The following is a 16217-nucleotide window of genomic DNA, read 5'->3' as shown; positions in this document are numbered from 1 at the left end:
CTAATACTGCACACTGCTTTTATCACATCTATCTTTCTTAGTATTTTTGTTGATCAGTTCCCTCTTCCATAGTCTTCTAACAGTGACACTTCTTGTCTTAATTGCTTTATATTTTTCTCTGTTTGATACTTCCATGGTGGTATTTGATTTCTCCCCTTCCTTTGCCTCACTACCCTGTGCTCTTGTGGTAGAACTTTATTAGTTATTAATTTAGCTGCACAGTAACATATCCTGTTTACTTCTCTTATATTGCATGGATCTCTATGAACAGTCCTAATTACTGTCTTCATTTGTTTTATCAGACTTCTGGCTTTTTTGGTTTTATTGACCTTCTGCAGTCTATTTCTTTCATTGATTTTAATATATCTATCTATGTCCATTAAATCAAGCAACTCTTCCCTTAGTTCATTTTCTTCCAGACTGAGGACACATCTTTTGTTTTCCACTTCTTACGGGCAATCTATAGAAAGTTCTATAGCATCTTCCTGTGGCACCTTCTCTTCAATTTCATCCTGTGCCATTCATTGCTCTGTCATATGGGAGCTCACTGGCCTATCACTCCTCAACATTGACTGTATCAGTGTTTCCACATTCTCTTGTTCCTTCCCTTGCTGTCTAGATTCAAGTGAATGTTTATACTGGTTTCCTGTGGAAGGCTACAAACTATCTTGATATTGATATGACACCTGACCAAGTGCTTTCCTGTTCCAATGGTTTCCCCTTAATGTGTATATCCATTGCTCTGAGTCTGGTCCCCTTTGACTCATCCTATGTCCTTTCAGATCCACATAACAAATCGATGCACACAAGACTTATTTTGGTGGATGAAGTCAGAAAAAGACCTATGGAGTCATCCTTTCTCCCCCTCTCAGAGCAGGGCCATAGTGACCGCAAACGCTTCCCTGATGGGGTGGTGGTGGGGGGGGGGGGGCATTTCCAGGGAAAGACAGTCCAAGGCACTTGGTCACCCATGGAGGCTAACCTGCATATCAGTGTCCTAGAACTGAGGGCAGTGCTTCTGGCATTGCAAGCATTTCACTCTGTCCTTCCATCAGGGACAATTGCTATCCAGTCTGACAACATATCCATAGTCTGGTATAGCAACAAGCAAGGGGGAACCAAGTCCTGCCCGTTGTGTCGGGAGGCCATGAGAATTTGGCAGTGGCCAATAGCTTCCAGCCGCTTTCTGATAGCAATGCACATTCCGGGGATTCCAACATAGTTGCAGACAAACTGAACAGATGTATTCTCCTGCCTCACGAGTGGTCCCTCAATCCTATCATAGCGGCAAAGCTCTTCAGTCGGTGGGGCCAGCCTTGCTGTGATCTATTCACATCCCACGCAAACCACAAATGCAGCAGCTACTTTACCCTAATTCCCCTGCTGAGGGAGTCCCCGAGGGATGCTGTAATACACGATTGGCCCATGGGACTTCTTTATGCCTTCCCTCCCCTTCCTCTAACCCCACATTTTCTAAAGAAAGCTCTTCGGTTGAGAAGCAGAGTAATCCTCATTGCACCCTATTGGCCCTGCCAAGTTTGATTTCCCTTTCTTTGGCCTTACTTAGTACATCAACTATGGATTCTGGATCCAACTCTGGAGTAATTGTCACACCCACAAGGGTTGATACATCCAAATATATTGAGACTGAAACTGACATCTTGGTTCCTCCACTTCCGTAATTGCCAGGCAAAATAACCTATCCTCACCTGTATGTCACATTCTTTGGCATCCCATAAACCATCCACCAGGAAACTTTATCTCACCAAGTGGAAAAGATTCATAATCTGGTCTCGAGAGAAGGGAATAGACCCATTTTCAGCTCCGCTTACTTTGGTACTGGACTATTTATCAAATCTCCTCCATTCAGGAGTGGCGGCTTCAACTATTCGAGTACACCTGGCGGCCATCTCTAACTTCCACAGTGGCTTCTAGGACTCATCCTTGATTTCTCACTGTCTCTGTAAAACTTTTTGAAAGGTATCACGCACATTAGGCCACCCTTCAAAGAGCCAGTCAAGCCCTGGAATTTGACACTAGTTCTACAGTCCTTGACTTGTCCTCCTTTCAAACCTGCTGCCACTTGTAGTATAACATTTTTATCCTGGAAAACTTTATTCTTGGTAGCTATTACCACAGCAAGATGAATATCTGAACTACAAGCCTTGTGCATAAAACGTCCTTACATGGTTTTCCATAAAGACAGACTATCACTCTGGACTAATCTCACCTTCTTACCCAAAGTTATTTCCAATTTGACTATTAATCAAACAATTGATCTGCCAGTTTTCTTCCCAAATTTTTTTAACAAAGGAGAATATTCACTACATTTACTTGATATGCATAGACAATTGCGATTCTACTTGGACAAGACTAAATTACTACAAAAATCTGACCAATTATTTGTATCATTCTCAGGACTAAAATTGGGAAGATCTGTTTCCAAAGTGACACTATCTAAATGGTTGAGAAACTGCATTTGCTTTATCTGTCAACAAAACAAAGCTCTTCTACCATCTAAGGTCAAAGCGTATTCAACCAGATCAGTTGCAACATTTATTGCCTTCCATGCAAGAGCTTCCATGGATGACATTTGTGCAGCAGCAACATGGGCCACCCCTCATACCTTTATCACGCATTACAAATTGGTTCTCTGGTGCTCAGGAATATCCTTCCATAGGGCCTCCCAGGAAATAAAGTAGCTAGGGACTCTTTCCCATCAGTAGTAAATGAATGAAGATTAACAACATCAGATAAAGAAGTTATGTTCTTAGCATAACGTTCCATCTGTGTTGTTGATCTTCATTTATTACCTCACACCCGCTATCCACCTCTGAAAGACTCCTGCAGGTTCAAATTTGGTCCTACCTTATAACAGGGAATTTGCTCAGATAAAGCCTCTTCCTTTCTTATAGGCAAACTAAATCTGAGGTGATAGAGAGAGAGGCAGTATGGGTAAGCCTAACTCAAGAGGTTTTTGTCTGGTGCAAGCTTGTTATAACTGCTGATTCGTTTCTGAGGGTGGAACCGATAGCCATCACTAATGAATGAATGAAGATCAACACTACAGATGGAACGTTATGGTAAGAACATAACTTATTTTTTGATTCTGTATTTATTGCTTCCAGGGCTGTTGACACTGGTACTGTTTTGAGGGAGTTTGCCTAGCTGCATTCTCAGAACCTCCCAGGAGATGTCAGAAATGACATTTTGAATTTTTCTTTGGACAGAGATTTAGTTTTTGGACCCTTTGCTGCAGAGATTATCAAAATATGTGATGAGAGAGGTAAGCTGATTCAGGGAATCTCTTAAGATTTTTCAACCCTGTTTTTCCAAATTTTCCAAGGGATTTTCTAACTCCTCATCCAATTTTTGTAAAAAAGAAAATAGCACCTCAACAAAATTCATAGGTGGGTACTAGGTTATCGGCCCAAGGGCCTAAGTAAGCCTAGCCAACAATGTTCCCTGGCTTACGCCACCCAAGAAAGTTCATTTCCAGTGCCCCTGTCGAGTAGACCCACAGAAGTGATCTCTGGGGTGTATTTCCTATCCACTCATCAAGATTTTTCTTGAAGAGTGCTAATGAGGAACTTTGCTTGACATAGATGGGTAGCATGTTCCAGAGTATAGGAAGTCTCTAGGACAGGAATCTATCCCTCCAGCATATCCTGTTTATTGTGGTGACAAGGTTTAGGTCCCTAGAGCTTGTAGCATGGAGGGACTAGGATTTCTTTAGGTGTAGCATGTCCAACAGCTCTGGGTGTAACATAGCTTTATATGTTAGGCAGAGATCTCCTCAGAGTAGGTGATATGCTACAGAGTAAAGCTGGAGCTTTTTGAGACTGTAAGTGTAGGGCATCTGTTTGAGGCCAGTAATCCTCTTTGTGAGGTACTTCTGTGGCCTTTCCAGCTGCTGTAGATGTCTTGTGAGGTACATTCCAAAAGGGGCATTGTACTCTATAATGGGTCTAATGAGTGCTGAGTAGAGGGGAACAATGATCTATTTTTTCCTGGATGAGAACCCTTTTGTGATGAGGTGTGCCACATAGAAGGATTTCCTGACTACTGTGGTGATGTGATTATCAAAGGAGAGACTACTGTCCACCTGGGTCCCAGGATCTCTTGTCACACATTTGGCATTAAGTAGACTGACGTTTATGTGGTAGTTCATGGTTACAGAGTTTTTACCAAAGGGGATGACAATGCACTTTTTGGCATTGAGCTTGAGGCCATGCCTCTGACACCAGGCATCTGTCTCAGTGAAGCCCTTTTGTAGGATGTCCACATCATTTGGGGACTCCCACATCATTTGCGAACTTCGTTAGACAGAGGCCTTTGGTGTTGGCCTGTACTTCAGAGAAGTAGATACCAAACAGAAGATGTCCCAGGACTGAACCCTGTGGTACTCCACTTGTCACTGGTTTGAAGTCAGATTTGGAGTTTGCAACTTTTACAGTGTGGGTTCTGTCAGTGAGCCAGTTGGCAACCCATCTTGTGATGTAGGGATTTATACCTAGTTTAGTGAGTTTAGCTATAATTCGAGAATGGGCCACCTTATCCTCATATACGGCTTTGGTGACTGCCTCAAAGAAGTCGATCAGGTTCAGAAGGCATGATCTGCCTTTCACAAACCCGAATTGGGTGGGGTCCAGAGTTTGGAGATTACCAGTGTCTTATGATATGTTCCATGGCCTTGAAGACCAGGCTCATCAGGCTAATAGGGCAATAGTTCCCAGGATCAGTGGTGGCTCCCCCTTTGTGGAGTGGGATAACTGTTGCTGTGCACCATTCACTGGGCACACAGCCTGACGTGAGACTATGATTTAACATGGTGCTTAGGTGGGGAGCTAGTTCGTTCTGAAGTTCGTGTAAAACGCAGCCTGGGATGCTGTGTTTTTGGTTTTAGAGAGTGCAGCTTTTATCTGCATAGATGTGATTACAGGGACTGTGCATTCTTCCTGTATAGATATGGGCCCTTTAAGGGGGTGAGAGGGGGGTAAAGTTAGCACTGAACCTATCTCCCAGGATGTTGGCAATATCAGTTGGTTCTGTAATTTTCATGCCGTTGTGCAGTAACTCAGAGCAGATCTGGGTGTTGCCATTGAGATTCTTGACATAGCTATAGAATGCTTTGTGGTTGCCCTTAGAATCAGTGGCGATTTTGTTTTCGTAGCTAGCTTTAGAGGATCTTATAAGGGATCTCAGCTTCTTACTGAGGCTGACCAGGGAGCTCCTCCACTCATGGGATTTTACTCTCTTTTGCAACAGTTTCTTCCTTCTGTTGTAGAGTTTGTTTATGGCAGGGGACCACCAGATTGGCTTCCTTTTTTTTGGAGGATAGCATCTTGGTTCTGTTTGGAATAGCACGATCCATGCACTCGTGTAAGTGCTTATAGAGTGCATTTGTGTAGGATTTAGCAGTCATAACTGTATTGTCCGTCTGAATGGGTGTCATGAAGTTTGCCACTTCTGTCTTTCGAAGCATTAAGTTGGCTTTGGAGAAATTTTTTACTGAGGTTTCCTTAATGGTGGGTGGGGGTGAGATGTGGATATCTAGGATGATTAGCTTATGCTCGGATCTGACCAACGAGGAGTTGACTTCAGGTGTGGAACACCGGTCACTCATGTCGGTAATGACTAGGTCTAGGTTATTGCTGCCCCTGGTGGGGGTGTGGATGTAGATAAGTTGATCAGGACATTGGAATTTATGAATTCCAGGAAGTGTTGAGCGAAGGAGTTGGTACATGAGTAGTTTTCCCAGTTAATTGTGGGGTAGTTGAAATCACCCATTATTAGGGTGTTTGGTTGAAATATAATATTTTCCAGTATATCAAGAAAAGAGGAGTGTGAATCCTGGGGCATGGTGGGGGATCTGTAGCAAGCTACAATTTGGATTGCAGTTTTGCCCAGAGTTGGTTGCACTTGGATAACCTTGGATGCATTATGCTGTGCAACTAGCCTGGAGGTGTAAGTATCTTTAATGAATATGGACACACCTCCACCTTTGGTGTTCTGGTCCAGGTTAGATGGCCGAAAAGTGTGGTATGAGTTATAGCCTGGTAATGCAGGGGTGCTCTCTAGAGCCTTGAACCAGGTCTCTGTCACTGCACAGATATCGATGTTCTCCATTTAGTGCCTCGAGTGAGTGCATTTTGAGATTTAGACTTCTAGCATTGAGTAGCATTACCCTCAGTTTTTGCTTGCCTGCTCCTGTTACGGTGGTGAATTTGTCATTTGAACCTTGCCTATAAAAGGCACTATAGGGGTGGCCAGAGCCTTAGCCAGTATCCGGACTCCCAGGGGCGACAGGAGCAGGCCAATGCAGCATGGTCTGTCAACCATGTCATCCCACAAAACAGTTCAATGCCCAAACGAGTAGGTAGCACACCATAAGCTCAAAAGTATGAAACAAAAAACGAATGTGCTTCCAGCAATTTATTATTAGAACTTAAACTTTGGTCTCTGTGTGGGAATACTACAGGATTTTGGGTCTTATGTCTTCTATGATTCTTATTACCCCCTGGCAAGATGGCAAGACTCCACATGAAAAAGATACAGTGATATCTGAAGTCTCTTTGGTCCCAGTACCAACACACTTTCTTTTCAAATCCCAGTGCTGGGGTTTGTCAGAAGAGACATCACTTGCTGGAGGCAACAGATATTCCTAAATCTAGGTCTCCCTTCCTCCCTCCCTTTTCCAAAGCAGTCAGTCAGTACAGACCCCACATGTTTTGCTTGGGGAGTAGATTCAGGAGGGATAAAAGTGCAAGGTGTGTGGGACACCAAGGACAGATTGAAAGCACATAAATATAAAATAGATACTTGCCCTGATCAAGGCACTTAACTCTCATTGTTGGTCCACAGGACCTATTCAATTGTTACAGGCAATACCACAGTCATGTAGTACATCGACAAGTGAGGGGAAAACAGGTTGTTCCCCCTTTGCAGGCTAGCCATGTTAGCTTAGGATAAAACTGCACAGCACAGTCTCACTCTACAGGGATATCCTACATTATGCCAGAGAAAAAGTGTGTGGCATACTACCTGAACAGGACAAGGGCAGATGCTCATAAAGAGTCTTCTGAGATTTGCTCCATCTGTGGGGAGTTTATTAAGTAGACCTCTTTGCCTTCTGTCTGAACAATCGGCTGGCAAGATTCTGGCCTGGAAGACAGATGCCTTTTCATTTCCGTGGACAGGAATGTTCCTATGTGTTTTTCACCCTTTCCCATAATATCCAGGGTACTTTTGAAGCTTCAGAAGGAATCCCCCCCAGATCGTTGTAGTAACTCCCTTCTGGCCCAGGCAGCAGTGGTTCCTCCTCTGTTTGAAATGGCCAGGGGCAATTGCCACAAGCTTCGTCACAGTTAGGATCTACTCACACAAGAACACGGTGTTTGAAACACCCCAACACTAATGAACTTCAATTGAATGTCTGGATTATAGGGTCTTAATTCCTTTTAGGCACCTCTTTACTGAGGACATACAGCAGGTACTAATGGAGGCAAGAAAACCTGTTACTAGAAAATTCTCTATTTGTAAATAAATAGAAGAGGTTTCCTTGTTACCAACAACATAACCAGCAGCCATTCAGGGCTAGTTATTCTCTGGTTTTACAGTATTTCTGTGAGTTACTATCCTATGGCCTTTCTTACTCCTCTATCAAGGTTCATTTATTGGCCTTTTCAGCATGTGTGCCCATATATACTCCTCAGTACAGTATCATGTCATACCTGGCTGACTCAAGGTTCTTAACATAGAAAACAGTTTTATCGATTGCTCTGACCACTGCAAGAAGAGTATCTGAGTTGTAAGCTCTTATGGTGAGTCAAACCCAACTTATTTTCCACAGGAACAGGGTTTCTTTAAGAAATAATACTTCTGTATGCCTAAAGTGCAATCTGAGATTACTTTGAGCCAAACTATCCATCTCATAGTTTTCTTTCCTAAACCCAAAAATGAGAGAGTGAGGATACTCAATACCCTAGATGTCCACCGACATCAGGTACTATCTTAACAGAACTAAATCTGTCAGATCTCAGGATCAGTTGTTCATTTCTTGTGAAGGTAAGGAGAAAGGACAGCTTGTGTCAAAACAGACTATTTCAAAAATGGTTGACTATTACCTTTTGTTATTCTCACTGAAACAAAATGATTCCAGTCAAAGTCAAGGCCCCCTCTACCAGGGCCTTAGCTTCATCTGTGACTTTTTTGAAAGGGTTGGATTCTAGAAGTTTTACAGATGCAGCAACATGGTCCTCTCTACATACTTTTACAAAGCACTGTGAGCTTGATTCCATCTCTAGGTCTTGGTCAGGCTTTGCAAGGACCATTTTTCAGGGGCTCTTGGACTCTTCTACTTCACCTCCCAAATTTAGTTAGCTAGGGTAACCTACCCATGTAGCTAAGGCTACTGCAGCAGTGATCAATGTGATGAACATAGTTCAGCTGTGTGAGTAAGCTTACCATGACAGTAGATGTTCGAATAATCTACTGCAGTAAGCGCTCCCTCCATCCCTCCACCCCCCTTGTTTTCTGGTACGTTATGTTGGGTGTGGTTGTTTATTTTTTGTTCTTCTTAGTATTGTTCTGTTAGGGCGCCCAAACTTGTCTTTTAGTCAGCTGCATTCAAGCTGTGTGGCAGGTTGGGGTGAGTGGAAAGTGCCCTGAAACTCTCAAAGCTATCCACCTGTGTTATATCCTTGACAGGATATAACACATATAACTAAGGCTATTGCAACATTCGAACATCTAATGTCTTGGTAAGTTTACTTACGCAACTGTACTTTTCATTCTCATCACTATACTTTTTGTCCTTTTCGGAATAGGGAATTATGTCTCATTAAGATTTAGTTATGTTTTATCCTTCTATTTCCTTTTTAGCTCTGCCCTGGTGCTGCAGTAGGGTCCTTAGATGTACAATATTATAGCTAAAGGGGATGGGCCAGGCAGCCTTGTGAATTTAGAGGTGACAAGCCTTGACCAGCCAGGCTTAGTTCTGAAGGTGATGAAATATGAAATTGCCAGGCTAGAGCTGCTTTATAGTAAATTTCCAACTTTAATTTTCTTCACCTTATGCATCTAACAAGTTATGCAGAATGCGTTATTTCCTTCCTTCCTTTTTGCCAGAAGATATTTTACCAAGTCTCACTTCCATAGATGCAGCGAGTTTTGAAGATATGTCTAAAGTGATGGCCTTTTGCTTTTGAATTATTTTCTCTCCCTTGTCCTTCTGTTAAAAGGTATGAGACTGAAAAGCAGCAGAAATATTTTTTGTGTGCAAAAAAATTGTAACTACTTTTGATAGTTTTAATTTTTTTTCTCTTGGAATCTGATTAATTTTGTTTTTCATTCTGATTTTAAAATAAGAGGTAGCTATGGAGGACAGTATCGTGAAAATGATTGAGATGGAATTAGCCATGACTGATATCTCCTCAGGAGACGAAAAGGAAACCGAGAAAGATGTTAAAGCAGGAGATTTTGATGAAACGGAGCTGGTAAGTATCTACTTAGTTTTGCAACATAATTTCATATTGTAGTGAATATCTGTAACCTTATGGACAGCAGATTAAAATACTGCCAGTGGAGCGTTTGTATTGTTGGGCTTACTGTGATAGTGGCTCCATATTTAAATTCCAGAACATGTCATAGAAAAAAGTATAGTTGTGTAAGTTGCACTTACTGTAACAGTAGATGTTCAAGTTCCTGACTGCTACAGTAACCCTTGGGCTATATGTGTTGTTTCTTGCCCAGGAAACAACAACCAGCCAGCTTCAAAAAGCACTGACTCCTACTTTTGCTTTCTAACTGCTGATTGTTTAATCCAGTGGAGGGAAATCAGCTGTCAGAGTGAAACTTTCTACAGGACTTTCTGGACCATGCAGTGAAAGAGAAGACCCTAACATCCTGAAATAACTAATTGATGTTAAGTTGTCAATCTCGCCTTCATTCTTGCTGGATGGAACTGGATGGGTTCGGAGCCGATCCTCGGCTCCGACTCTGCACTTTCTTAGCTTGAGAACTCCTTTTACCAGCTCGAGGCAACCCTATATCCCATGATGCAAGGCGGGACTACCTCAGATCTCGTTTGCCGCTTAGCAAAAGAGGTCTCCTTTTTGCCAGCAGAGGTAAGTTAATACTTCAGAAAGTTTAGTCAGGGGTTTATTTCTCCCTTATTTCCCTTTTTATAGTGTGTAGTATTTCTACAGCCCACCCTATTTCCCTTATAGTTAAAAACTTTTAAATTCCTTTCTTATAAGTTTAAAAGAGTTTTCAGTTAGGCCTAGACCCCCTTGCTTAATCCCTACCTGTGTGTCTGTGTGTTTGGGGATTAATTGTGTGGTTGTTGGGGTGTGTGTTTGACTTTCTTCCTCTAGGACTATGTCTAAGGAAGGCAAGGTCTCAGGCTTCAAGAAGTGTGACTCGTGCTGTCAGAAAATGTCTCTGACAGACGGTCACACTTCTTGTATTTACTGCCTGGGGCCTTTGCACCTGCAGGACTCCTGTGCTTTGTGTCACTCTTTTAGCCAGAGAGTCCTGCAGGAAAGGAGAAATAAATTGATCCTCCGTGGCTTACTTAAGCCAGAAGGTTCTCCCTCTAAAACAGGGTCCAGTAAACCTTCTAAGCCTCCGAAGGTTCAGGCTACAGTGTCTAAGCCTCCTCCGGTGGCTCCGGCTCCGTCGGAGCCGAGATCGGCTCCGGCTGGAGCCGATATTTCTGCTTCTAAAGTAGTGGGGTCGGCTCCGATCGGTTCCGACACCCAATCTACTGTTGCCTTGTCAGCTCCGGCTGGAGCCGACACCTTATCCAGTATCGGAGCCGAGAAACCTTCGGCTCCATCTGGAACTCAGGGGACTTCGGCTCCGATGACTTCGTCCCGAAAGAGATCTCGGTCCCCTTCGTTGGAGAGTATCCATTCGGCACCGAGATCTCCTCTTTTGTCGGAGCGGAGTCATCGGAGCCGATCTTCGAGATCTTCCAGGCTGTCTGACCACGACTTAGAGAGGGTGGTAAGCAGACTGCTGAAGTCTCAGGCACTAGCCCAAATGCTCCATAGCCCATGTCAGCAGACTTCGGCTATTGCTTTACCCCTTGAACTTCCTCCTCCGACTCTCCTCCAGAGTTCGGAGCCGGAGCTTCTCGGGACAGTGACCATGTCGGCGCCGGAACCGATACATCCCTCTTCGGCTCCGTCGTCCTCGGCTCCGATCTCTTCCATGATACCTTCCTTGGAGGGATCCGGTCATCGGGTTTCCCTTGTCGGCTCCGAGGGGGCTAGTGGCATCGGACCCTTGTCCGACCCCGCTCTCCCTCTTGGGGCTTCGGCTTTGGTAAGCTCGGCACCGACATCGGCCTCGGAGCCTTCCCTCTCAGTGGAGCCGGGAATTCCTATTTCTTTGGAACGGGAGTATTCCGGCCTCCCGGGGAGGGGAGCCTTTGAGGTGATGAGGAGTGTCCTGGCACCTGAGCCAGGTCAACGGTCCATCCCTTTAGCTCCTCCCTCTTCGGTGCCTGTAGACACCTCTTGCCAGCCTCTTGCTCCCAGGCCCAGGGATCCATCGCCCCAGGTTTCCCCATTGGGAATATCTTCCTCTTCAGAGGTTTCCCCTGATCCTGCAGGAGAACCTCCTCGGAAGAGGACGTGTAAGAGGAAACACACAGACTCCCCCGAGTCGACAACATCTGATACTGACTTAGATGAGTCGGAGGGTTCCCCACGGTCCCCCTCTGAGGATGTCTCTTTTTCAGACATCCTTGAGCTCCTCAAACAGAGGGGGAATTGGCCCTCCATTGATCCCTCCGAGGATGAGTCGGTATACCTGGAGGCTTTTGGATCCCGACCCTCCACCTCCTGGGTGTCTCCGCCTTTCGACCCACTTATGCAGGTAGTGGCTCGAAAGGCGTGGGCAGCTCCAGATTCTGTGGAACCGGTCCCCAGGAGACCATCCAAATTTATTACGGCCCCTGCAGACAAGCAGTTTCTTTCCAAGGGCGTCTCTGTGGATGCTATGGTGGTGGCGGCCACCAAGAAGGAACTTGGATCCTTCAGTACCTGTCCATCCTCCTAACAAAGATTCTAGGACCATGGACAGGTATGGAAAGCGGATGTTTTCTTCAGCGACCTTTGCTATGCGTTCGCTGAATTACCTCTGTCACTTCACCAGGCTTCAAAGAGATATTCTCAAGGAACTAGGTGAAGTGGTCCAGGATCCTTCTGCTGCTGGGGCACAGGAAAAGATTGCCTCACAGCTAGCAATCCTGAATTCATTGACCAACTCCTCCCTGCGGCTCATATCCTATGCGGCCGATGGAGCGAGCAGGGCCGCAGGCACAGGAGTGGCTCTTAGACGTCAAGCCTGGATGCGGCTTTGTAATTTTGTGGACCCCTTTAAGGCGTCCTTCACCAATACCCCCTTTGACGGTTCGGCTTTGTTCGGACCGCAGGTGAAGGAAACCTTGACCAGGTGTGAGCAGGACGGCAAAACTCTTTCTGCCGTTGGAGTCCATTTTTCCACCCCTTCTAGACCCTACCCCAAGGGTCAGAAGGGAGGAAAGATGTGGTTCCGCAAAGCCCAAGGAGCTGCGCCGGACACACGTGGGCAGTTTACCCCCAGAGGCAGAGGGGGTAACACACAGACGCCCTAGGGGCAGAGGGGGTCCTCAGAACCAGGGCAACAGAGAGTCTCTCCCTGAGAAGCCCTTTCAGCATCCCTGAGGTGTTGCTCGACTGTCCACCCTTGGAGGCAGTCGGGGGAACGATTTCGCTGTACCCAGTAGCCTGGCGTTCCCTTTCACAAGATATGTGGGTACAGTCGATAATATCCGAGGGTTACAAAATCCCCTTCGAAAGGTATCCCGTACCTTACCAATCCCTTCCAGACATCTCACCCGGTCAAAGGGATTTGGCAGAACAGGAGGTTACAAAGCTCCTACAAAAAAGGGCCATTCAGACTGTTCCAGCAGACCAAGTAGGATCCGGCGTCTACTCCAGATTCTTTTTGGTCCCCAAAAGGACGGGAGATTGGAGACCTCTACTAGACCTAAGCAATCTAAACAGATTTGTCAAGAAGGCAAGATTCCGGATGGTCACGCTTCAGTCCATTTTGCCCTTTCTGGGCAAGGACAACTGGATGTGCTCGATAGACCTTCAGGACGCGTACTATCACATAAAGATCCACAGGCGCTCCAGAAGGTTTCTCCGCTTTCGGCTAGGGACCAGTCATTATCAGTTCAGAGCCCTGCCCTTTGGCCTCACTTCAGCCCCCAGAGTGTTTACCAAATGTATGGCAGTGGTCGCAGCTCACCTGAGACGTCGGGGATTCCAGGTGTTTCCTTATTTGGACGACTGGCTCCTCTCCGCCACCACCAAGCATCAGCTTCTTCAGACCAGGGACTTCACTCTACAGCTTTGCAAAAGTTTGGGAATTTCAGTGAATTTCGAAAAATCTTCTCTGCGGCCTTGCCAATCTATCACCTTTATAGGCGCAGAATTAAACACCGTCAAGTTGTCAGCCAGACTAACAGATCAAAGAATCTTGGACATCCAAAAATTCGTTCGAGTGTTATTGCAGAGCAGAAGAGTCAAAGCCAGATTGGTTCTAAAAGTTCTAGGTCTTATGGCTGCGGCCATTGTTCTTCTACCTCTGGCTCGCTTCCACATGCGTCTACTGCAGTGGATGTTATTCACTCAGTGGTCGTTCCACAGTCTTCCGATGAAGCACGAGATCTTAGTCACACAATCGTGCAGAGCTCATCTAAACTGGTGGATATCTTCCCCTCTACTTCACCAGGGCCGACCTTTTGTTCCCCCTCCTCCGGTTGCCACAGTCACTACGGATGCCTCTCTGATCGGGTGGGGGGGGCATTATCAGGGCAGGATGGTCCACGGGACGTGGCAGCCCATAGAATACCATCTGCACATAAATGTCCTGGAGATGAGAGCGGTGCTTTTAACGTTGCAAGCCCTCAACGACTTTCTTCCCGCGGGGACTATTGCAGTGCAAACAGACAACATGTCCGTGGTCTGGTACATCAACAAGCAGGGTGGGACCAGGTCCTATCCGTTGTGTCGAGAAGCTCTCAGACTTTGGCAATGGGCAATCTCCTCTCATCGGTTTCTGATAGCAACGCACATCCCCGGCAGGTCCAACCTATTGGCGGACAGGCTGAGCAGATCCATTCTCATGCCTCACAAGTGGTCTCTCAATCAATCTGTAGTGGACCAGATTTTTCTGAAGTGGGGAACACCTTGTTGCGATCTTTTTGCTACACCCCAAAACAACAAGTGCCCCGACTTCTTCACACTTTTTCCCCTTCCAGGCCAACCCCTGAGAGACTCTCTAATACAGGATTGGCCCCGGGGACTTCTTTACGCTTTTCCGCCCTTTCCTTTGATTCCACAAGTCATTCAGAAAGCCACCATTTTGAGGGCCAAATTGATTCTCATTGCCCCTTACTGGCCTCGACAAATTTGGTTCCCGACTCTGCATCGTCACCTCCTGGTGCGACCTTGGCATCTGGACCCAGTTCCGGATCTTTTGACCCATCAGTCGGGTCAACGGCACCGGGCCATTCATTCTCTCAACCTCACTGCTTGGTTGCTCCACTTCCTTCCCTAGCCAGGCTTCCTATGATCTCTGATCCAGTCAGAGATATTTTAGTAGCTTCTTTGAAGTCGTCCACCAGAACCGTGTATGCTAGCAAGTGGCGACGTTTTTCCATTTGGGCAAGCTCCAGACACATTGACCCTTTTACTGCTCCTGTGCATTCTGTCTTAGATTTCCTGGCTGAAGTTTTTCAATCAGGGTCTTCCTCTTCAACAGTTAAAGTCCAACTGGTGGCCATTTCCAAGTATCATGTCGGATTTCAAGATCATAACATTATGTCACATAGGCTATGCAAAGCCTTTCTGAGAGGAGTTTTTCTTCTCAAGCCGCCAATAAAACATCCTCCTCCACAATGGGATCTGAATTTAATGTTGGCATCCTTGATCTTACCACCTTTCGAACCGTCTGCTTCATGTTCCTTAAAGTTATTGACTTGGAAAACTATATTCTTACTGGCGATCACTTCAGCCAGAAGGGTTTCCGAAATTCAAGCTCTCTGTATCCGTTCCCCTTACTTGATTTTTCACAAGGACAGGGTATCCTTAAGAACTAACCCGTCTTTTCTTCCTAAAGTTGTTTCTCAAACTAATATCAATCAATCCATTGAACTACCAGTCTTTTTCCCAAACTTCTCTGACAGAGCTGAACAAAAGCTTCATTTTTTGGATGTCCATCGTCAACTCAGGTACTATTTGCATAGAACTAAACAGTTCAGGAAATCGGACCAATTATTTGTTTCCTATGCAGAAAACAGGAAAGGTCTTGCAGTTTCTAAGGTGACCTTATCTAGGTGGTTGTCTTCCACCATTTCTTATGTGTATTCGCTCAGGGGCAAACAACTACCTTCTAAACCGAAAGCACATTCAACTAGGAGTCTATCCACTTCTGCAGCCTTTCAGGATAGGCTACCCATTGATACCATTTGTGCAGCAGCTACTTGGGCCACACCTCATACCTTTGTCTCTCATTATCAATTAGATTTGGCCTCCAGAGACAGGGCCAGTTTTGGTTCCACAGTTCTCAAGAGTCTGTTCCATTGAGCCACCCGGGATACAGGTGCTAGGGACGCGGTCCCATCCAGCAAGAATGAAGGCGAGATTGACAACTTAACATTTAGAAGTTATGTACATACCATAACGTTCCATGTTAGTTGTCTTCTCTCTTCTTTCTTAGCCCTCCCTCCTTCCCCCTGGCCTGGACAGATCTTGAAAAGTCTCCTCTTCTCAGGTTGTTCTCTCCTGACTCTTAGGTAGGAGAGTCATTTGTTAGGAGTTGTTGTTTCCTAGTTATTCTAGGTTTATCCTTAGCAGGGTATGTTAGCTACCAAACGAGATCTGAGGTAGTCCCGCCTTGCATCATGGGATATAGGGTTGCCTCGAGCTGGTAAAAGGAGTTCTCAAGCTAAGAAAGTGCCGAGTCGGAGCCGAGGATCGGCTCCGAACCCATCCAGTTCCATCCAGCAAGAAAGATGGCGAGAGAAGACAACTAACATGGAACGTTATGGTATGTACATAACTTCTAAATATTAACAATAGAACATATAAAGTTGAAACTAAACACAATCCTACTTTATATCCCAACTACACTATATACAATAGCAGGGAGATGGA

At 45.4% G+C, this 16217-nt stretch overlaps 1 protein-coding gene across 2 annotated transcripts in view; it reads left to right on the top strand.

Annotated features, from left to right (window-relative positions):
• LRRIQ1 (leucine rich repeats and IQ motif containing 1) overlaps positions 1-16217 on the top strand; it is a 3765329-nt gene that overhangs the window by 234990 nt on the left and 3514122 nt on the right. For both annotated transcript variants that reach the window (XM_044088432.1, XM_044088431.1), the window contains exon 2: positions 9370-9497. In XM_044088432.1, coding sequence (XP_043944367.1) covers positions 9378-9497 — 120 coding nt within the window. In that variant the 5' untranslated portion in view covers positions 9370-9377. The remainder of the gene's footprint in view (positions 1-9369; positions 9498-16217) is intronic.

Source organism: Protopterus annectens, chromosome 11.part0 (genome assembly GCF_019279795.1).
Source record: "Protopterus annectens isolate FY-2018-M chromosome 11.part0, PAN1.0, whole genome shotgun sequence".
NCBI classification, from domain to species: Eukaryota; Metazoa; Chordata; order Ceratodontiformes; family Protopteridae; genus Protopterus; species Protopterus annectens.
Note: the sequence above shows the minus strand (reverse complement) of the source record. Positions and strands in the feature narration are given on the sequence as shown.